This window comes from Limulus polyphemus, unplaced genomic scaffold, assembly GCF_000517525.1.
Source record: "Limulus polyphemus unplaced genomic scaffold, Limulus_polyphemus-2.1.2 Scaffold77, whole genome shotgun sequence".
Taxonomy (NCBI): Eukaryota; Metazoa; Arthropoda; class Merostomata; order Xiphosura; family Limulidae; genus Limulus; species Limulus polyphemus.
Window position 1 is genome coordinate 872,627 of NW_013665687.1, and position 23,563 is coordinate 896,189.

The 23,563-nt window shown below is 33.9% G+C and overlaps 1 protein-coding gene, 1 long non-coding RNA gene and 1 other non-coding gene across 3 annotated transcripts in view; 1 reads left to right on the forward strand and 2 right to left on the reverse strand.

Annotated features, from left to right (window-relative positions):
* Positions 1-5,456: 5,456 nt before the first annotated feature.
* Positions 5,457-23,563, reverse strand: part of LOC111087800 — a 29,124-nt gene continuing 11,017 nt past the window's right edge. Inside the window, exon 2 of the long non-coding RNA XR_002612446.1 lies at positions 5,457-5,670. This is a non-coding gene — a long non-coding RNA (uncharacterized LOC111087800). The remainder of the gene's footprint in view (positions 5,671-23,563) is intronic.
* Positions 10,091-12,668, forward strand: LOC106467130 (C-reactive protein 1.1-like). The gene is made up of 2 exons (XM_013927452.2): positions 10,091-10,182; positions 10,726-12,668. Exon 2 carries the CDS (start codon positions 10,770-10,772, stop codon positions 11,493-11,495), a length of 726 nt encoding a protein of 241 aa, XP_013782906.1. The 5' UTR covers positions 10,091-10,182; positions 10,726-10,769; the 3' UTR covers positions 11,496-12,668.
* Positions 22,437-22,518, reverse strand: Trnas-gcu. Its single transcript has one exon. It is a non-coding gene; the product is annotated as a tRNA-Ser (tRNA).

A 23,563-nucleotide genomic window follows, 5' to 3' on the forward strand; every position in this document is an offset into this window, starting at 1 on the left:
CCTAAGCTTAAGTTTAATAGCATAGTTATGCTTTGTTTATTTCCAAACAGTTAATTTAAGAACATTCATCACACTGAGCAATATATTTATTTAACGCATGCCTGTGCATTTACATAAAAGCATAAGTTTTAATGTATTACTTTGTTTAGTTAATATGATTTAGCTTACTGTTTTCTTCTAATTTTCGTATCTTTGTATGTTTAAACCTACCGATAGATGTCGCTGGCTTTCTGTTTCTCTTTTGCTTATTTAACTGCAATTGTTAATCATGAACAAATTAGAAAAAAATATATTTAGAACCATCTTATGCTTCATGGAATTGTTGATGGCTGTAGTTATCACGTGAGAGGCTATTAAAATGCATTTGATCTGTTTGTTTGCATATTTTAGATATACCCAGAACTGATAACACTGTATGACGTTTCAGTTATGAAGTGACAACACTGAAATATATAACTAATACCTTGATGTTGTGTGGCATAAAGTGTAGCGTAGTGGCTTGTAAGATAATTGTTTTCATTATACAATGTAACCCATCGTCTAATGATTAAGTACGTTAAATAAAGAAAGTGTGACACTTAAAAAGTGATGGAACAAACTAGCATTAGCTTCGAGCGTTATTTTAATTTGTTGTATGGTTGCTTCATGAGTGAAACGTCATACAGTGTTAAATTATCATTTGTAGGTTTGTTGTTTGGTTGCTTCATGAGTGAAACGTCATACAGTGTTAAATTATCATTTGTAGGTTTGTTGTTTGGTTGCTTCATGAGTGAAGCATCATACGGTGTTAAATTATCAGTTGTAGGTTTGTTGTATGGTTGCTTCATGAGTGAAACGTCATACAGTGTTGTCAGTTATAGGTGGTTTGTATGGTTTGCACTCTTTCGTTTAATTCTATGTAAGTAAGCTATAATATTTCTTAAGCTGTTTAAATACATAAGGTAATAACTTGTTTTCATAGATATAATTTTTCATATATCCTGTATGAAGTTTGTAGTTCAGGATCCAAGTATTAAATCGTACTGTCTAAAATCCCACGCCCCTCAGTGGCTAAGCACTAAGTCTACTTAACTACAGACAAAACCCCACAAAGTACGCACAATCTCTTAAATCCTTGATGATCCCGATATTCGTGTACAATCAGAAGAACTACATCCGGTTAGGAGCAGATCTTTTATTATCTGTTCTCTGTTTTAGGGTAAATACTTTCTTGGTTAAAAGAGGCTTAATGATTAGGTAATGAATTATATTGTGTGTTAAATAAGTGATATGATCTTGCAAACTACTCACCAAAAAACCTTGAACTTCTTAAATGTAAGGTCAAACAGCGTCAAGTTATCAGTTGTATGATTTACGCCATTCCATTTCATTATGTGTAAGTTATCTTAATTCTACCTTAAGCTCTTTAGATGCATAAAATATTAACAATCTGTTTGCTTTCATTGAAATACTATTTCCTATACTCTGTACGAAATTTCACAGTTTTGTTTTTATTGTATAAACTGACTTTTGAGTTAATAGTAACTGATTCAAGATCGAACTATTGAATCATACTTCCCGGAATCCCACAAATTACAATCTTTGAAATCCGTGGTGTCCTTAATATTCATGTGAAATCGGAATTAACCATATCTGATTATTTTGTTGGTTTGTTTTCACATATTCGCGAAAAGCTATACATCCCTAATTTTGAATTGAAAAACAAGAGGAAATCAGTCTATAGCACCCACCCTAACTCTTTGGCTACTCTTGTCTGACTGAATAATAGGATATAACTGTCACTCTTATAACATATCCACGGGCAGAAAATGCAGTGCTATTGGTTTTTTTTTTTTTCGTAACGCGACGCGAATTATGAACGTACAGATTTATAATCTGACACGCTCAGCCTATCCGCAGTGCTGTGCGTAAAACGCCGCTATGAATAGCGCGCGCTACGTAACGCCACTATGTTTCTAGGAGCTTTTAATGGATCGACGCTACATTTAAAAATTCATAGCGTTTGCAAGTAGCGTCGCTCCATTTTTTGTCTGTGAAAAGCGCTACTCGCTCCATTTTTTGTCTATGAAAAGCGCTACTCGCTCCATTTTTTGTCTATGAAAAGCGCTACTCGCACCATTTTTTGTCTATGCAAAGCGCTACTCGCTCCATTTTTTGTCTATGCAAAGCGCTACTCGCACCATTTTTAATAGAAAATATAAATTATAACCATTTGTATATTGTATATAGTTATATTTTGTATAATTATATAGTTTTGTATATATATATATATATATAATTATTATATAATATTACATATATTATTTCGGACTTAATTAGACTCGTCTATGCTACCTGACATATTCAGCTGATTCGATTTGCAGTGATGGCCTGCCGGCTATCAATGACGTAATATATATAAAACGTTCTTTGTATTTGTTCTTTGCTGTTTATATGTTCAGTGTAATTTAATATTTATTTAGGAGGTTTATTAATAAATTTTTATGTGCAAATTTAGTTCAGAAGTACTGTTAAATACATCATTAAATTTCTGAACTGGACAATTCTAGTAGAAGCTTTTCTTCGTTAACACGTTTCAATTGATAATACAAGATATTCATATCAACCAGCTTATCTTATATTTCATGTCGGATAACTAGTTAAGAAAATTCCAGACATATATATATATTATTATTATATTATATTTTTTATAATATGTTGTATATAATTATATTTACACTGCATTTTGCTTACGAAAAACAACCAAACGTGCTACGTGATGCAGTTGTTGTCGTGAACTTATCAGCGCATTTATTTTTTGACGTTGTGTTCTTTAAGTACTATCACCGAATGTATCGAAGGCTGTATGGCTGTTAGTTGCTTTCCTCTCATCATTCACACATATGGACAGGCTGTTCTGAAATGTATGTATTATGTTATTGTAGCGATACGGTATTACCATTTACCAATACATTATACATTGAACAAAAAAAGTATTATGAAAAATGTCAGTTTCAAATGTAACGCCGCTGTATTTTTTGTATGTTGCGCGCACAGCTATGCCTATCCGATTAAGGAAGAAAAAGAACAGACCCATATATACATTCATGTGATGGGATTCCATGGTTTAATTTCATATACAAGTATTTTTTGGCACAGCGGTATGTCTGCGGACTTACAACGCTAGAGACCGGGTTTCGATACCCGTGGTGGACAGAGTACAGATAGCCCATTATGTAGCTTTGTGCTTAACTACAAACAAACAAACATCGCTGCCTCCTTAGCTGATGGCTTACAAATTACCAGTAATTCTATTCCTTAAGGTTTTGCCCTTCTTTGTTTTTTTTAGTGCAAAGCTGCTCACTTGGCTCTCTGAGTTATGCCAACCGGAGGAATTGAACCACAAATTATAAAATTTTCAATTTACCGCTGACCCATCAAGATGTAGTTCCTCGAACGGTAAGTATTAAATCAGCAAATAACTAATTTATCATTTGCACAGCTCCGTACTCTTAAAAGTGTTTCAAAATCTAATCAACACGAACATTCTGAGAGTAGGTAAAATGTTAATTTACATCTTATGTTGAAATAATATTTGTGATTGGTTACAAACCTTACACGTGCTCTTCAAGTAAATTTACGTTGTTGCCATGGAAATTCCTAAATGTAGATGTGACAAACTATTTAATTATCATAATTTCTGGGGGAACATGTTTTTTTCTGAACAAAAAAACTAATTTTTTACTGTCAAGTAAAAATTGTCTGTTATTAGTTTTTCCTTTGTGTGTGTTTGTGTATTTTTGGTCACAGTTTCAATTCTAGTAAATACTTCATTTGCTTACTGTTTAGCTTTGTGCTTAGCAACAACCAAAACTTTGATGTGCGTGAAAATAAGTGAAAACTACTTTCATTATGCAAGCTTTACTGAAAATGGACAGATTACTAAGTATTTTTCTCGAAACAAATCTTTTGTTTTTATTTCTGACATTAGGTCATACAAATATTACTGTATATAAAAAGTAGCATGCATTTCACGCAAGTTTTAGGTGATGACATACATACGTTCTGCTTGGCCAATAATTTTCAATGAAATTAAAATTTGTAATAAAAATACAAAGTACTTTGTTATATCAGTGGCGTTATTGAAGTTCTGAGCCTTAAAAACGACTTTAAGCACAGTGTTATGGCTAGTTAAATCATAATATGGTAAAATACGTGGACCAATGTGTAAGCAAACATGAAATTTAGTTGTACGAGTATTTTATAACCTTTTAATTTGAGGTTACATATTTATATTATTTACTTATACACATGTATATATTTATAATTTTCTTTTATAATAATTTAGGAAAATTTCCATTATCGATTTCTTTATTTCCAAGAAATGTAACAAAAGCGGAAATGGCTAGGAAGTATTAAGATATTGAATTTAAGTTCTTATTACAACAACCAGGGGGAACAGAACTTCCGTTTCTTTTTTAACATACATGTACTTTTTCTACTCTATGTATTCAGGTTTGCCAATAAATATACATAAGTTATGTGATAAGAAGCTGAATTAATATTGACCAGTTGGAAATTCCCAGAATTGATATGTTGAGCAGAGCACGTGGGCCAACGTACCACCTGGCGGGTCGTTTGTGAACTAGAAGAGCTGGTTATGTTGCTTCCGGCACTAAGAACGATTGCATACAGTTTGTGAATACATATGTTTGGTTAAGAACATCAAATATCTTAAGAAGTTAATGCGCGAACCTTCGAATTAACACGTGATCTTAGAAGATTTTCTTTTCGTTGGTTTGCCCCTTAAATACTTTCAGATTATTAACATTGTAATATCTATTACTTCACAGAAAATAACTTGAAACTGATCTACAATTTGGCATTTATCCAAGCAAGTACAAATGTATTTGAATATTGCATGAAGCATTAAATCCAACTCCCCACGCATACACACTTTCTGATGTCATTTTCATACTTGTGCTTATTACATATTTGAGTTGTTCATATGATCTCCTCGTAGCATGTTAACAGAAGTATACTTATTAACTCTGTCTGACATTTTGATCTATTGATGGATCAACAATTTGGTTTTGACGTGAAAAATTATAATTTTCCAAGCGATATCTCACAAGGTATTACTTAAAAACAAAATTACTTGATGTTGTTTTAACCGCAGAAAAAGTATATTTCCATTTAAAAAAAGCAATACCCTAAAATTATTTCTTAAAACAATTTACATAAATATATTTATCTATACGTGAATTTATCAAAGTACAGTAAACTACCAACCTGTACCATTTATCAAACATGTTTTTGGCACCAGTGGCGTATAACGTTGTCATCTTGTTCAATTGCTGAATGAATTAATATAAATCAACTGTCCTATGGACAAACATAATCTTTCAAAATACTGTGTCCTAATTCACCTGTAGATATACGATGTGGGCATGGGCACCCCTCAAATAAATACAGTGTACATGAAAGAAAGGATTTATTGCATCCTGATATATTTACGCATTTTATATGTTCTTTTATAAAGCTCTTCTTTTCCAAATCTTGCACAGAAGTCAGATCTTATTCCTTATAATGTTTTACATGTATAATTCCGCTCTTGCACTCGTACACTTGCGACGAAGCCTTCTTCTATTGAATAGTTACTTGAATCTGCCATGTTCACCCTTAATAAACCTGAAAAAGAAAAACATTGTTACTAAAATGCCAAAAACTAAAATTTTCAACATATGAGCTTTAAATGCCCAGACTTTTTTGTTCACCATGCAACTATAGAATTTTGATTATCAAGTGCCAACTCGGTAGCTACAGTCTAATTGACTGGCAGGAAAGACAGTATGTGGTACGTATAACCAGTTGATAGAGCACTCGCCTGGCGTGCTCGAGGTGGAATCGAGGGGAAAACAGCAGAGTTGAGGGTAGTTTACGGGTGGCCAATATATGTTTCTTTTGACGACTCTGTAGTCTGTTATAATTTAGGATTATTTTATTTGAGTTAGAACAAAATTAACCAATATATTTTCTGTATTGTTGTGTCTGCCGCGGAGATTTTAAATTCTAGTCCTATAACTCCTTAAGCTTATTGCCGAACCACCGGAGGGTGGGGTGGGGGGCTTTAAAATTATATTATATTTGATTAAAATATACCGAGTAATACTTGGGTTTCAATAAACGTACACAGATTGATATGAAGACTAACAAGTGAGGGTAAGTGAATTATATATTCTATCAATTTTTTATTAAAAGCTTAACACAAGAACGTGCCTTTTAATGTGTTATACTCGGTAAAATTGAAAATATATATCTTATCACTGCTTCTGCAAAGAAGTACATTTGTTGGAAAGCTGTTCAGTAAGCAATAACCCAAGTTCAATTAAATGTAACAAGAGTCTAATTGGCTTCAATATGGATAACATATTTCATAATAATGCCACTTTGAATTTATAAATATCAGTGTGTTATATAATGTAACTTAAAGTGTCATTCTCGATATTAATTATTACTAAGTAAAAATCCTATATTTATTAGTAACTCTTAAAAATCTTCCGAATTTTCCAATGGATAGACCTGATTCAACATTCTGAGAAAATGTCTCTACTTGTGATGTGGAGAAGAAAGGAAACCATTCCATCCATAATTGCACGTGTTTGTGTAGATAAAACCAGCCTGAACAGCTGGTTCAACAACTTGGCAAGCAATCATAAATTCGGGAAGAGGTAGAACACGTAAGCGTGTTCTTACTCCTACGTCAGATTTCTGTTGTATTGCTACAATCCCAGTTTCACGTGCTCTGGAGCATGTATTCAAATCCAATACCAATTCAAACTGAAACTGTCAATGTTATACGTAAGAAATGTTTGTATGAAAGTCTTAAAACGTACAAAACATATGTCCAGGTTCTTTAAAATCAAAATACGTCTGTATCTCCAAGACAATTTATAAATTTGATCAATGTTTTAGTTCTTAACGTCTTCTTCGCTAGCAGCACAAAGGTGTAGATATATTTAGAGATAACGTTTATATACATATATAAGTTCACTAGCACCTAAGATGGTTAGAAGCTAAAAGATTGAACGAATAACGAGTTTATCTGAAAACAAGGGCTATTTCTGAATGAGAGTTTGTTAGCATTCACAATTTTAGAGACAACAGAACTTTTTTATGAATGGTTTTCTTAAGTGTATGGCATTGAACGTGATATCCACGCCAAACAGTCTCCGCTTTTCTGTGGTTAAAGAAATGGTTGTTGTGATTCAGCTTGCGATAACAATCGGTGCTTCATAACCAATTTGTATTTCTAAGCATTAAACGAATCATTCTACTCAGAACAACATGTTTGTGGAAAATGAAGTACAACGAATTAGTTGAAAATGGCATTAAGTTATTGACCTCAACTGCACATTTATATCAGTTTGTTTTTATACAGTTTATAAAATCAATAGTATAATGTATTACAATCTAAACAAAAGATGAAATGCATATTAGTAAACGATTTGGGGGATTTTAATTCCTTCATTTTAATTCTGGGAGTTCTATTATCATCATATTATCAGACTTTAGAATAATTTGGTATTTTCAACTGTAATAACACCATATGCGAAACATGAACTTAATGGTCAGGCTAGAAACGTTTAAGATTTAGGCATAGCTGTCCGTAATTTAAAATGCTGATCAGCAGCACTCGTTGTTTACTATGCAGCTTTTAACAGGAAAAGTGAGATTGACTGCTACAGTTATAACGCCCCCTCAGCTGAAAGTACAGGGCGTGTTAAGAGACAATATTATGGAACAAACCTTGGACCACCACAAGTGCTAACCGAGTCTGACATATGTTTTAAATACCCCTTTCTTTATATTAAACCTAGTATAATTTGAAATATTTTGATTTATTCAAAAGTGACAAATGTTTATTCTGTAGAAGAGCATATGTGTTTGTATCATATCAGTTAGTTGGAAATTTCACTTGGGTAAATCAAAGACAAATTCAGATCATCACTAAGGGATTGCTATGAGCACATACATGTTTCAAGTCATACACGGCTACAGATTGTACTTTTCTGGACATCAAATTGCAACATTTCTTTCAGCGAAGCATTACTCCAAACTGTCTTAGTTTGCCCACACAAACTCTTCGTGCTAATTTGGAAGGGTGAGGACGCGTTTAAATTTTTATTTTATTTTACTTTATGAATCGTTTTAAGTTGATTTACTGTCACAAGACACCGTTGAATTAACTTCTAAATACACGTACATATATTTCACTCTGTATAGTCGCTTTGAGTGTAAGTTTCTAGATGATGTGTTGAATAGTTTCAAGACCATCAACGTTCTCCTGTAAATAAGACTTTACAAACAATATTCCATAAAAAATTGAAGTTTCTCTGTTTTGAATGCCATGTAAATTGTATACCTGAACTGGTGCTATTGGAATATGTGGCGTGGTTATTGTTGTTGTTTTAGTGCAAAGTTGTCTCTGCTGTGTCCGCTGTAGGGATGTCTTGTTTTATTATTAAGCACAAAGCTACACAATGGGCTATCTGCGCTCTGCCCACTAAGGGTATCGAAACCCTATTTTTAGCGTTATTAGTCCTCAGGCTTATTGCTGAGCCACCGATAGGAGGGGTGAATTCTGGGATTATAATCTCTCTCTAGCTTACCACTAAGACATCGGAGCACATCTGGAAGAAAATGTAACATATCAAAACAATGGGTATGCATACAAGGTGTTTATTTGAAATATTCCATTTTTAAATATTTTTGTGAAAGAATATTGTTTGTATGTTTTGTTGAATTTCGCAAAAATCTACTTAGGGCTACCTTCTCTAGCCTTCCCTAATTTGTAAGTGGTAGGCTTGAGGTAGCTATTCAACACCACCCACCACCAACTCTTGGAGTACTATTTACCAATAAATATTGGATTGACCGTTATATTATTAAGCCCCCATGGCTGAAAGAGCGAGCATCTTCGGGGTCTTAGATTTGTTTGTTAACCATTTAGTGAACACATATCACATTGTAGAATTTATTAAATAAAATTAAACGCGATTTCAAAATATGCCTAACAGGATTTTTTAGTTTTCTTAAAATAACAATGACCACAATCTTACTTAGCTTAAAACGTTACATTTACTCTCTTTTTCAGTTTTCTTACAGGCTAAATTTCCCCTAAAAAACGAAGTTATTATGAAATACTTATATGAAACTTTTCTGAGTAAATTATTCATAACAGTTAACAGTTTTTACACTAATAAACACTTTGCATTAGGTACACTATTCAGGTCAAACGTGCTAACATTACCTCAGCCAGTGCCCCCAAGTGGCACAGCGGTATGTCTGCGGACTTACAACGCTCGAATCTGGGTTTCGATACCCGTGGTGGGTAGAGCACAGATAGCCCATTGTATAGCTTTGTGCTTAATTACAACCAAACAAACCTCAGCCAGTCATGAATTATGACCTCAGCTAATTTCACGAATCTTCTTATTAAAGGATGATAGCTAAACAAGATTCTCATTTAAAACAAAATGTATTAACACTTGCTTGTACTTATATGAAATCATAGCCTTTAACCCTTTAGTTATCACGATGGTAAATACATAGTTTCTTACCGAACTTTGGACAGAAACGAATAAGATATAAAACATTAAAACATTAGAGTACTTGTCGTTTTTCATGTCCAAACTCTTCTCTTAATTCGAAATCGTTTGAAACAAGTTATTCTTTATTCTTCTTAGCTGTAAGGAACGTAACTAAAAACCAGAAAAGGCTTCATTAGGCATTTCTAGAAACGAGATATTCTTATATTCGAATCACTGACCTTTAAGTAACATAATTACAGCCATTAAAACCTAATCAATTTTGGCGTTCATATAAAATTCTGTAAGTAAACACTTGAAACACTTAAAATACAAGTTTTTTAGAAAGTTTTTTTTACTGTGAATATAACACTTTGGAAAACAATTTTCATGAACTGTTCAAATTACAGGAGAATAACAAGTTTGATAAAGAGTAACACAATATCTCGGCATAAACTAATTACAAAAATACTTAACAAAATTCTATAAAGTTTCATGGTTCTATATATATATGTATATATATATAGCTTTATATAAAGCATGGCATATTTGCTGAAGTAACAAACACATTTGGTTTATTTCTCTCCCAAGCACAACTTATCTGAGGAACTTGGTAATTATATTTTCCAAACAACTCATGAATTTTAAACATGTCGTAGTTTAATTGTTATTAATGTATCAAATGTAAATATCATTGTATGTTATTTGTTAAAGTTTTCTATTTCAACATATATAAATCTTTGATATTTTAATGCAATACAATTAATGTAAATCTTTGATCTTTATATGGGTTAAAATTACTATAAATTTTCACTTATTTCTAATTATTTAAACCCATATAAACCTTTTTCAGGTGATTAAATTAGTACGAGTATAGGGTTTTTCTGTACACTGTTGCCAAGATAATTCTTATTCATTCGTTTGATAAAATTAATTTAAGTATTACTTTCCTATGTGTTAAAACTGATGTAAATCTTGAAACTTTCTCAGCGTGTGTATTAATAACTGTTAATTAAGTATAAGAGTCTACAAGATTAGAATCTCGCTACTTTTTGTCTGTGTTACGAAACACTTTGATTTTTGTTTTGAAGCTACATGATGCAGTGAACAAAATAAATAAAAATTTTATTGAAACTTACACAACTTTCTTGTGTAGATAATTTGGTGGAAGAAAAGGAAAAATTCATCTATTAAAAACAAATGAGAGTTTCAATGGCTCCCTCTATTAGAGTTACTGTAATCTTCGCTTTTCTGTGGTTGCTAACCTGGGCCTCGAAAGAGTGTGAAGCTTCGACTAAAATTGTATTTCCTCCTTCTGACAATAAATCTTTTCCACGCTTGGTGATGGTCGGGACGTTACCCACGCTCCGCGAATTCACATTATGTTATTGGTTCAAAGTTCATCGCTTGGACAGAAGACTTCACATATTTTCGTATGCACACGAATCACAAGCCAATGAAATTGTTTCTTTCATAGACGACGAGGTTGTTGGTATAGCTGTAAGTGATGGAGCAAATCTACAAGTTTCGTGTCCTTATTATCTAAGACCTGGAAAATGGCACCACATCTGTTATTTCTGGTCTTCATGGGAAGGTGAGGCTTCGCTAATTATCGATAATTTTGGTTGTCATGGAAATAAAACTGGCATGGCCAAAGGAACCAAAATTCGACCAAAAGGCGTAGTTGTTGTGGGACAAGACCAGGACAAACCAGGTGCTGGATTTGTTGTAGATGATAGTTTTGAAGGAGAAGTGAGTGAGCTCCATTTTTGGGATTCGGCGCTGAGAAGTGAACAGGCATTGCGCCTATACAAGTTTGCAGACAAGTCGGAAGAACATCTTCAAGGAAATCTGATTCGATGGGTAAAAACCCCTTTTCATGTGTATGATGGTGTGATAGTTTCTTCTAACGAAAATTTTGAATAAATGTAGTTTGTTCCACTTTTAGACAAAATGTCGTTAATAACATATTCACATCTGTTGATGAATTATTCGTCATGGTTTTCATTCAGGATATGAGCAAGCTCGTAATCGGGTATGCTTAGGCTATAAATAAGAGTAATGACCTGAACACTTGTAATAATGCCTAGCTTATCTTCTTTTTCTACTATCCAAAACGTTTGTGAATCTGCCTAAGATTAAGCGAAATAAGATCATGTTTTACTTTATATGAGTTTCATCCAAAGTATTGCTTAACTAATATTTTTTTCGATTTATTTTTACTGCTGAAATTTTCATTTGTTTTTTATTAAACATAAAACTTCTCTATGGGCTATCTGTTCTATGTCAACCGAAAGCTGATTTTTAGCGTTGTATGCTTTCAGATTTACCGCTGAGCAACCGGAAGCAACTACTGAAGTATTCCATTAGATTGTACATAATTTCTACATTGACACTGAGCAGAAAATTTTGGACATGGCTACAAGATTATTTTATACATATGCACATCGAATATGTCAAAGGTTATATTCGTTCCATTGGAATTAAATTAACAGGACTTGTTAATAAGTTGTACTATAATACAAATTTACTTGGGTTTTAAAACTGTATAGATACGTACGAGCTATAATTTCTAAGGCAAAAGTTCATAAAGCAAAAAGTACTATGTTCTGAAAAGAATCTATTTAATTGGTTTGTTAGATTTTTAAGTAAGAAGCAGAAGTAGTTCAGACACACAGAAAGAATCAGGGATAAGACTTTCAAGACGGCTTATATTCCTTGCAATCAGGGACATTCTTCTAGTTGCTTATCAATGCTTATCTCAAACTAGAAATGAAATTTCCTGTTTGTTTTAATGTTCTATACTAAAACCTTGTGAAATGGGAAAAAAACATATCAGTATTTAGTTATTGCCAAAACATGCCACAACAATGTATACAACCTTAATAGATCTTCATACGTACATAAGTGAGTCTATTCATGCAAGTTTTCGGTTACTTGTTTAGAGAATTAGGATAATAAACTTAATTATAGTAATTCACCTGAGAATGGGTTGTTCGCTCCACTTTTCGTAAAATAATCAACAGAGGAGAGAAAAGGTTTGTTTTGTTTGCTATGTAAAGAACTGTTTATTTTTGAATAAAATGTAATTGCACCTTATACAATAAAATTGTTGTTTTCTTGCTATTTGATTAACGCTGTAAGAATTTTTTAAACTTTTTATCAGTTGAAACTTTCAAACATTCTTTGGACCTCTTTCTTTTCAAAACAGAAATCAAGATATAAAAGTTTTCAATGAAATTTTCAACAAAAAGGGCAATTAATAATAAACTGTTTACCTGTCACTACTATTAAACCTGCAAATTTTAATTTCTGGCATTTATTGCCACCTTTAATCGCTTGTATAAAATCACCCAAAGGTTGCACTCGTAAAGAAAAATATATTAACAAGGGGAACTCCTGAAACTTACTCGGATATGTACGATCCCACAATGGGGCATGAGAACGGTATTTCCCTCCGTCCCCCCTCGATTCGAAAACTAGTCAAACGTGACCTTTTTGCCGCAAATATCGAAACTCAGTTGTCACGCGTATATCCAAATAGTTTAATAGCATTATTTATAACACATCATATTAATTTTACACTTGGGCCATTTATCATATTTAGCACTTCAACTTCCTAAGATGTAGTTTCACTGAAAACTTATTGTATTATGGAACTGTAAGACTTATCAAGAGGATACACTTATTATCGAATCAATCAGCGTTACGGATGTGTAATTTTTCAGTCAAATATTCTTCACAAAGACTTAGTGATTAATAAAAAAGTTTCAAACAGGCACCCGGACGGTAATCACTCTATTTTCTTTCTATCAGTAAGAGATAATGAAAACCCCATTTTTTTCGCAATCGATATTAAACACCGGGATTTCAAATGTCAAATTTAAGAAAACTGGTGGTTCAACAGTGAATCTGAAGGCTTATAAAGTTAGAGAGCTAAAAATCTCGTTTCGATACACGAAGTGGATAGAGCACAGATAGCTCATTGTCTAGCTTTTTACTTAACAACAAACAAATTAACAAAAGTTAGAATAACTTCATTAGATCAGGTGAGTTTGCCATATTTAAATTGGGGTGCTGCAAACACGTTTTCTGGTCTTGATTTATAATTATATTTTAAGAAATAATTGTTGTGTCCAACTCAAATATAAGTTAGTAAACTATAGAATCTTACTAATTATTCACTGAATTCATTGGTAAAAATTATTCTATGCTTTCTCTGTCTCAAGGTCGTTGAATTAATCCTACGTCAATTTGCTTTTCCGATCTCTTTTCTAGCCTAACTTCTTGTAACCTGACTAAACTTGGCTTGATACAGCACAAGGAATGCTGGGAGTAAAGGGCATAAATTAAAGGTGTAGCGACAAAAAAAACATGTTTGACGGTGAAGCCCCCGACTTGTATGCGTTTTAGAGACAAGGATAGCTTCTCGTTCTCCTTGAAGACTAAAATATCTGACGTTACAACACGAAACTGACGATTTTGTCGATTGTAGTTATGAAATGTGATCTTACATTTTTGAAATGATCTCATTTGAACACCCATGTTTTGGCCTCATATACGTAACCATTAATTATGTGATTTTTTTTTTTACATTGTGTTACAAAAATCACACAATAGTTTTAAAAATTGGAGGTGCATCCAATTACATGTTGAAAAGCCGTTCCGCACTATGTGTCGGAATTACAGCCTGAATTCGCATTTATAAATCAGTTTACTGTGTCGTTCAGAGAAGAAGCCTAAAGAATGGAATTAAAATAACTTTCGTTCAGTTAATACCATGATTATATAAGAAAAATATCTATGCTTTTTAGTGACACAAATATTTTTACCGTGTATTTATTTTTAAAAAGAAATTCAGAGAAAACGTAGAAAAACGAAAACGTGACATTACTACAACATTTGGCGAACGGAAGTCTAACTTATATCACGGACATAAAAAGAATGATCATACAGATATCAGTGCGCGGAGAGGCTAACAAAAACTAATTATATGCAAGGGAAACTCAGGTTTTTTTTCAAAATAATCTAAGGAAACTTCTTGTACTAACTGGGCGATTTAAAGATAGATAATAATCGCAAGTAAACTTGTAAGTTAAAGCGTTTACACGTTACGTAAATATAGCAACAAATTTAACTAGATAAAAAAGAACGTTGTTGCATTTAATGAGAGAGGTATTAAAAATTATCATTTTAGTATTCTTTGATTGTTTATTTGCAGTTAAGCACAAAGCTACAGATTGGGCTGTCTGAGCTGTGCCCACCATGGTTATCGAAACCCAGTTTTTAGTGTTATAAGCCTTTAGTCTTACTACTGAGCCACTGGGAGAGAGGGGGTAGGGCTTTGTATCTTTTCTGTAATAAGTTCGATGAAATAAGAAAATAAGTCATCGAGAAAGTTTACTATAGCCTTGATCTGGCAACTGTAGCTTGTACAACCAGATTAAATAGACCGTGACTGTTACACAAATAAGTTACAGTAAAATCGTAAAGCGTAGTATTGGATTGAAAACTTAAAGTGTTCGTACCACGTAGATATACTCTCCATAGACTAGTTAACCGTTGGAAACAATCAAATTAAGTGCAGACGTTGTGATCAGGGTCGTAACTAACAATGAGGAAATCGAGGTCATATATTCAGCTGTGTTATTGGCTTCCTTCGCTCACTCACACACGTATATAACTTGAAATCTAATTCTAAGGACCCACGAGTAAAAGAAAAGGAGAATATGTTAGTTTGACCTCAGTAGGATATTGGCACTGGTCGATATAGCAGCTTTGTGTTAAAGTCTTAGCCTGGCAGGTTATCTTATAAACATGTCTTTGATTTTTGTATTACTCTGAAAGTGGTTTGGAATCTACTAAATAACAGATCAAGTGCGTTGAGTATGGACAAATAGACTGGTTAGGGTGCTTGACGCGTAATCTGAAGGTTGCGGTTTCGAATCCCCGTCCCACCAAACATGCTCGCCCTTTCAGCCGTGTGGACGTTATAATGTGGCGGTCAATCCCACTATTCGTTGGTAAAAGAGTAGCCCCAAAATTGGCGGTGGGTGGTGATGACTAGCTGCCTTCTCTCTAGTCTTTCACTGCTAAATTAGGGACGGATAGCGAAGATAGCCCTCGTGTAGCTTTCCGCGAAATTCAAAACAAACCAGACAAACAGTTATAAATGTACAATTTTCCTGTATGTTGTCTAGTGTTCAGAGAGACAGAGAGAGAGCAAGCAGAAAAAGAATCTAAATATTATTAAATAGAATTAGTAAACCCGCCAGTGACACCAAGGAAAGCATTTTTAGTAATAGGTTTGCAGAAAAATCAAACCTAAAATAAATAAGCCTAACATGTTCATTTGTTGTTAAGCGCAAAGCTACACAATGGATTCTTATGGCTGTGCCCTCTGCAGGAATCGAAACCCAAGTTTTAGCATTATAAGACCTGAAGCTTACCAATGAGGCAACCTAATCAAGGACAATAAAAACAACAAAGAATATAGAAATGTGATCAAACTTTAAAGATATATATAATTTTTTCTTATACTCCTTATAACTTGTATTGAGATTTCATTTTGCTTGTTGAATTTCGTGCAAAGCTATTCGAGGGCTATCTGCACAAGCCACTTCTTGTTTTGAAGCGATAGACTAAATGGAAGGCCGCTAATCAACACCACCCACCGCCAATTCTTAGGCTACACTTTAACCAACGAATAGTGAGATTGACCGTCACATTATAACGCTCTCCCGATTGAAAGGACAAGCATGTTCGGTGATGGGATCGGATCCTGCAAACCACGGATTGCGATTCGAGTACCCTAACCACCAGATCATACCACCTTGAGATTTCATGCTGTATTTAATGTATTATTTTAACATTAACTCTAATTCAGAGACAGAGAAGAAAAATACAAAATTATTATAAATGGTTTGGTTTTCTTTTATTCCAAACTTAAGTAATAGTAAAGCTAACAATTAAAGTCAGAAAAATACGCTATATCTAAATGTCGATTTGTATATTATCGTTGAAAATCAAAACCTGTTTCTGACACAAATTTGTTTTAGTGATTTTTCTACAGTTAAAACGTGTTAGATAAACACATACATCTCAAAATGTTGGCTATTTATAAGATATCGAAATATCTGCGATCAAAAAGTTTATAAAGAGTCTTTACTAATCAATGCTTGTTTGTTTGTTTAATTATGCACAAAGCTACACAAGGGCTATCTGTGCTCTTCCCCCCACGGGTATCGAAACCCGTTTCTAGCGTTGTAAGTCCACGGACATACCGCTGTGCCACTGGTGGGGCCACTAATCAATGCAAAGACAATTTTTTTACAAGCTGCAAAGAAGACTTAATTTATTCAAATCGATTTAATGTTCAGTTTTAATATTTGCATTTTTCGCATATTTTTTTATATCTGCAACTTTTTACAACTAGCTCATAGCAATTACTTTATTTGTTTGTTTCAGTTATTCAAGCTAAACTACATGAATGTTATCTGGGCTATCCGTCCGTCATTTTGAACTGATGTACATGAATTTACTCTGTTTCTATGTGTGGTCTTACAACAGCTAATTGGTCAGCACATGGATAGTTGACCACAACAACTTAAGGTTTTGAATACGGTGTATTGATACCATTGTATCAACCATATGTCATAGGAAAGATGCAGTCCAAGCATTTTAGTGCCTTTTTTCTCACTTTTTAAAACTACAAGATGAAAGAGGTGAACATGTGATATATTTCTAATTGATTATTCGTAAAATCACGTTTCCTTCCCTGTTTTGGGTGTGTTTGCTTGTTTATTACAGCTCAAAGCTACAAATAGGCTATCTGTTCATCATAGAGAATCGAACCATGGATTTTAGACTTTTAAACCCGTAAACTTACAATTGGCCCACTGGAGGACCTCTGTGTTGGGAAAAACAAAGATATGATCTAGGCGTCCACTTTGGATGACTATAACTATTTCTAACATTTGCCAACCTGCTCGAAGCAAATGTTGTAATATACTTGTTCTTGCAAAATGTGCAATACTTGTTTCATTAAGCTACAAAAACAATAATTATCAAGAAGAAGAATTAACAAGACTCGTGTAGACAAAAATTTCCCACTTCGCAACTTCAAAAAAGACCACATATGTTTAGTTTGAGCAATAAGTGGAAACGTGTAGTTTCATCTTAGATAACTGTATTATGTACATAACATATTTAACCCTCAAACCAATTATATTTCTTTAAATTAAAGAGTTTCGTAATAACCATGGATATAACCTACAATAACAAGTATCAGTTGAAAGAAATTACTTGAAATGCCAAGGTTAACTCCCAATACTCTAGAATTGTTTTCTGGAGAAAGCTTTCACGAAGGAAATTCCCATTTTTTGTGTTGCGGAGATGTCCAAAGGGTGGGACTGCGTCACGACGAAGCCATCTTCAGCCACACATCAACATCTACGATGTGAATTTGCAGAGAATTAAAGCTAAACGAAGATCAAGCATTTTATTTTCTGTTTTATACTTGTCTAATCACAAGATCCATCATTAATAAACTATGATCATTTTTTTGGAACTACAGAGTTATAGAACGTTGATTCGACTGCGAAATCACGCATTTTGTAAACTCTACCAAAAATAATTCTCAGAAGGAATCTGTTTTAATGGAGAGTCCAATGCTGCATCATTATCAAAAGCTAGATTATCATACAAAACTAAACCTTAATATAACTTTCTGTTTTCATAGTCCCTCTAGCCTATCACAGCTATCGCTGTTAAACTGGGGACAGCTCTTTGGAGTAACTTTGGAGATATTTAAAACAAACAAATTGTTTTCATAGTCCCTCTAGCCCATCAGTGCTATCGCTGTTAAATTAGAGACAGCTAGCTCAGATAGCCTTGGAGTAACTTTAGAGAAATTTAAAACAAACAAACTGTTTTCGTAGTCTCCCACTTTGTCAGTGGTAAGTTAACGTATTTATAGCGCAAAAATCCGGGGTTGGATTCCCCATGGTGGACAGAGCACAGGATAACATTTTGTATAGCTTTGCGCTTAAACGAATACGTTGTTTTCATAAATTATCTATGTGGCAAAAAAAAATATTAGAAGGCTATAAGGTTTGATAAATAGTTTGAAAACAGAAATAAAAATGGATGGAAATATTACAAAGATCTTTTACTTAGATAAAATTGTAATCGTGCAAACAAATCCTAAAAATTATAACGTATTGCACCACTGAAATTAATTCATTAGAAATTTAAGAAATGTCCAATTCTAAAACATTTCGGAGCACAAAATGTTTCCGAAGAATAATATCTAAGAAATTATTCCGGTAGAACGAGGTGGGGAGGAAGGGGGGGTAACTTAGTTTTATGTGAACATGCCAGTAGTGAGAACAAGTTTCGGTAGCACGTGTAAGGATCCTAGTGTTGTAAGAAGGGAAAAGCTCTGATGGTTTGAAAGTGAAGCCGGAGATAAATTCACGTCCTAGTTAAGTGTAAACGTGACAAGTATTTAGGCATACCAACTGAATTTTACAAGCTACGTGAAATACGGTTTGGAAATCTGAAATTGGGATAAAAACTGGTGCATGCTGGTGGCTACTTTCGCTATATCGCGTGAGTTTCAAGTACTTGCAATAAATACACTAGAAACGTGCATCCTGAATCGATCTGTAAAGACCGAGCCTACTGTTGGATTAAAACTGTGTGAAACAATAACATTTTCGAAACAGTAAAAACAATAAACATCCGAACTTACGAAAAAAAAATAAGCATTTAAAGTTAATTCACAGTCAATCCCTATAGAAAATATTGCATCATATGATTCATTCTTATCGACCTTTTAATGTTTGTTTAACACTTCACTGTGTATTTTTCGATAGCCAAAACGTGTAATTCCTACTATTGTGAAATAAATAGAGTATGTCATTGTATATCAAACATATTAGCAAACCTAATAATGTTAACGAATTGCAAAACGATCAAAACCTCCATTACGAATGTAGTGGTTAGACTACCAGGGAAGTAAAAGTACCTGATATTTTATTCGTGATTATTAACACTAGGCTATTTTTTTATATTCATTATACATTTCATTTTTTATACAGCAGTAATACAATAATAACTATATGTATACTTAATAGAACATCTTATTTCTCTGGATACTCAGCCTTTTATTTATTTTTTTTTTTCCTTTTTTGTAACTTCCCTCCGTTTTGTCATGGTTTGAATGCCTTTTCCAAATTGGCAAAACATTATTATAATTAACTAGTATAAAAGCCCATCAAAAATGACTGGAAACCAAAGCTTACCAAATTTAAATTTCCAATATGCATGTGCAACTTTGCCGTCCGTAAATAGGCATAAGAAACATAAAGGGCCTTCTAGGTTCGGGAAACCAAGGCCTATCATGAGCAATATCTACTTTACCTAAAGAGTGTCTCTTCCCGGCATCGAACTTTGACCCAACGTTCAATGATCACAGTTGCTTTCTTATCATATCAATTGCATTATTGCAATAGTTTTCTTAAAACCACATTTCTTGTAAATACTCGATCATCGTTCAAAAACTTCACATCATAATAAAATTAATTTCACTCGGTGCTAAATAAATCCTTGGTATAAAATAAAATGCCGAAATTTAGGAACTATTTACACCTATGTTAGCGATTGGATTCAACTAAAATTGGAACTGGCAATGAAAAGAGGAAGTATTATAGGAAAAAAAGTGGATTCGTGTAACTCGCGAAATTTGGAGAAATCGAGTGTGACCGACTGACTGACCCACCGACACTTGGCTTTTATGACTATAATGATATTTGTCATAAGAAATTAATACTGGGCCTATCGTATTTTTAACGCTATATCTTTTGTCTCGTCTTATAAAGATTTTCAAGAATTAAAAGAGTGTATAATAATAGTATCTCAACCATACTATATTCGTCATATCCCTTATCCCATATCCGACATGTTTTGTTTAATCCAGAGCTGTCCCCCGGTGGTGCAGCGGTAAGTTTACGTACTTACAACGCTAAAACCCAGGGATTCAATTCCCCATGGTGAACGTAGCAGATAGTCTAATGTGGCTTTGATCTAAAAACAAACAAACACCCAACAAATACAAGAATCGTTATCAATAAATCGACGTTTCCTAAGCTCCGCGATCTCCAAATGAAACACATGTTTTGTAAACACTAACCATTCAGTGTTCTTTACACGTAGTTTCGTTAATTCTTATTGGATATTACTTTTAAAATATTTTTGAGCATTTTCTAAATTAACGTTTACTTGCTGACGCACGGGGAAGACGTAGATGACTTCGGATGATAATAAAAGTGAAGACGTGAAAAGCGAACAGTTTATTTTTGTTTATTATGGATTTCGCGCAAAGCTACACGAAAGCTATCTGCGCTAGCCGTCCCTAATTTAGCAGTGTTAGACTAGAGGGGAGGCAGCTAGTCATCACCACCAACTCTTGGACTACTCTTTTACCAACGAATAGTGGGATTGACCGCACTAGCCGTCCCTAATTTAGCAGTGTTAGACTAGAGGGGAGGCAGCTAGTCATCACCACCAACTCTTGGACTACTCTTTTACCAACGAATAGTGGGATTGACCGCACGTTATAACGCCCCCACGGCTGAAAGGGCGAGCATGTTTGGTGTGACGGGGATTCGAACCCGCGACTCTCAGATTGCGAGTCGAGCGCCCTAACCAGTCTGTTTGTCCATACCCAATGCACTTGATCTGTTATTAGCCAGATTTTGTATAAACTTGAACGATAGTTTTTAGTAGATTCCAAAGCACTTTCAAAGCAACTTTTATTAATACAAAATTTCTGATCTAAGTCCTTTTAGTGATACTTTATAACAGCCGCACCTGTTGGATTGATTACTTATTAACATAAAAGTTGTATTTCCTAATTTTAAATCTATTAACAATATAAAATACATAAACAAAATGTTTTCAGTTTCTCTATTTCTAACAACTTTATGTGTGTTAAATATTTTTTCTCAATGTCGCTAACTCATCTTTATTCATGAAAATATGAACAAACTTGAACTTAGATAATAAAATTAAGATCCACTATTACACAAGAACAAATTTCGACATATCCATTATTACAGAAAACTTAATTTCGACACTTTCGAGTGTTTTCTCCGTTTTATTTTTAATTGCTCTGTCCGCTGCAGCTAATCGAACGCTGAATTTTAGCGTTCTAAGTTTATAAACGTACCGTTGATCCGCTGGTACACCGTGTCCTCTTCAGTCCAAAATTTGCTTGTGTAAAAAAAAGCAGTTGCAATTGTAGTAAGAACTGAAGATCCGGGGTGCTAGGAAATTAAATAATTTACCTTTGTCCTGCTCGTGATGCAAAAGGTATACAAGGAGTATTTTGCGAGACAAAATGATAGTCTGGGGATAGATCGATAGACACCCAACTAAAGAATATGTAGTGGAGATCCATAGATCCAATGCAAAATAAGTTGCTTTATATAGGGAAAACACGAGATTGTCCGAAAAAAGAAATACGCTTTCATTAGCCGAGCACTTTATCGAGGAAAAAATTGAGTAAGTTTTGGATTAGCGAGCTTTCCGGAATTGTTATTTTGACATAATTTCTAGCTTTGTGTATTATTTTGGCTGTTTTTCAATCAATTTAATAATCAAGATTCCTCGCGTGTAGAAAAATATCATCATTTGTTTTATCATGATTTAAGTAGTTTGTTTGTTTGTTTTTAATTATGCACAAAGCTACACAAGGGCTATCTGTGCTCTGCCCACCACGGGTATCGAAACCCGGTTTCTGGCGTTGTAAGTCGCAGACATACCGCTGTGTGGCAAAAATAAATTGTATAGAAGTTTTAATTTCGACGAGGATGGGATTCGAACCCACGCGGGCAGAGCCCAATGGATTAGCAGTCCATCGCCTTAACCACTCGGCCACCTCGTCACATGTTAAGTAGTTTACCCAAGGTTTTAAGTGAGTTGTTTGATGGAAGTACATCTCGAAAGAAAAAAAAATCCAATTAATCGAATCTCGAAACCGATAGTTGACCTACCGTGCAGTGTATCGACATAAATATACAAGCACTGTGTTTTTGTTTATTTAATAAGTAAATGGCGTTTTCATTTTGTGTTACACATCGTGTTCAGTTTCTTTAATTTTTAGCTTAAAACTCACTTAGTAGATAAATTTTTATTCATTGCTTGATTTCTCCTGCCGATCCCTCTGTTATAAAGTGGACCTACTTAATGCTCTTTGCGGAAATCAGTTTTACCTGAGGATATCACAAGGACACCCTGCTCTCTATCTTGAGGTGTGGACTTGTTCGATGATGAGAAAATTTTAATTGTTTGGGGATACTTATAAACTATTTTGAAATTGTTCTTTATAAAATACGTAGTATAAACTACAGTTCTGGTACTGTGGCTTCAGAGAAATGTCTGAAAAAGAACAATTTCAGAGTTGCTTATAAATATTCCAACACAATTAAAAATTTCTTGCCCTTGAAGAAATCCACACCTCAAGATGAAGAGCAAGCTGTCATTGTCGTACCGTGCCAATCCTGTTAAAATGTTTATGTTGATGATGAAAGGAGAAAAGATTTAGATACAGGAATCATAGAATTTAAAAAGAATATTTAAAATGATCAAGCAAATAATGATATGTTCTACACGTGAGGAACCTTGGTCATCAAATGAACTGGGAATTAGCCAAAATACTACATAAAACTGTAAACTGTGTCATAAGAAGAACTGTAGAAGCGATTGCCAAACTTTGAAGATCACTTCAAGCTGAACAACCGACTCCTGTGCCATTTTGAAAATTCTGCTATAAGCTTTATGTGTGTGTGTGTTTCTTTCACAAACAAAAGTTGGACTGACGAGGACACGAGAAAGTGTCAAACTTCTTTTCTTTGTTTGTTTGAATTTATGCACAAAGCTACACAATGGGCTATCTGTGCTCTGCCCACCACGGGTATCGAAACCCGGTT

Excerpts from the sequence above, each read along its gene's own strand:
- LOC106467130 (XM_013927452.2), top strand. The coding sequence starts at position 10,770 with ATGAGAGTTTCAATGGCTCCCTCTATTAGAGTTACTGTAATCTTCGCT.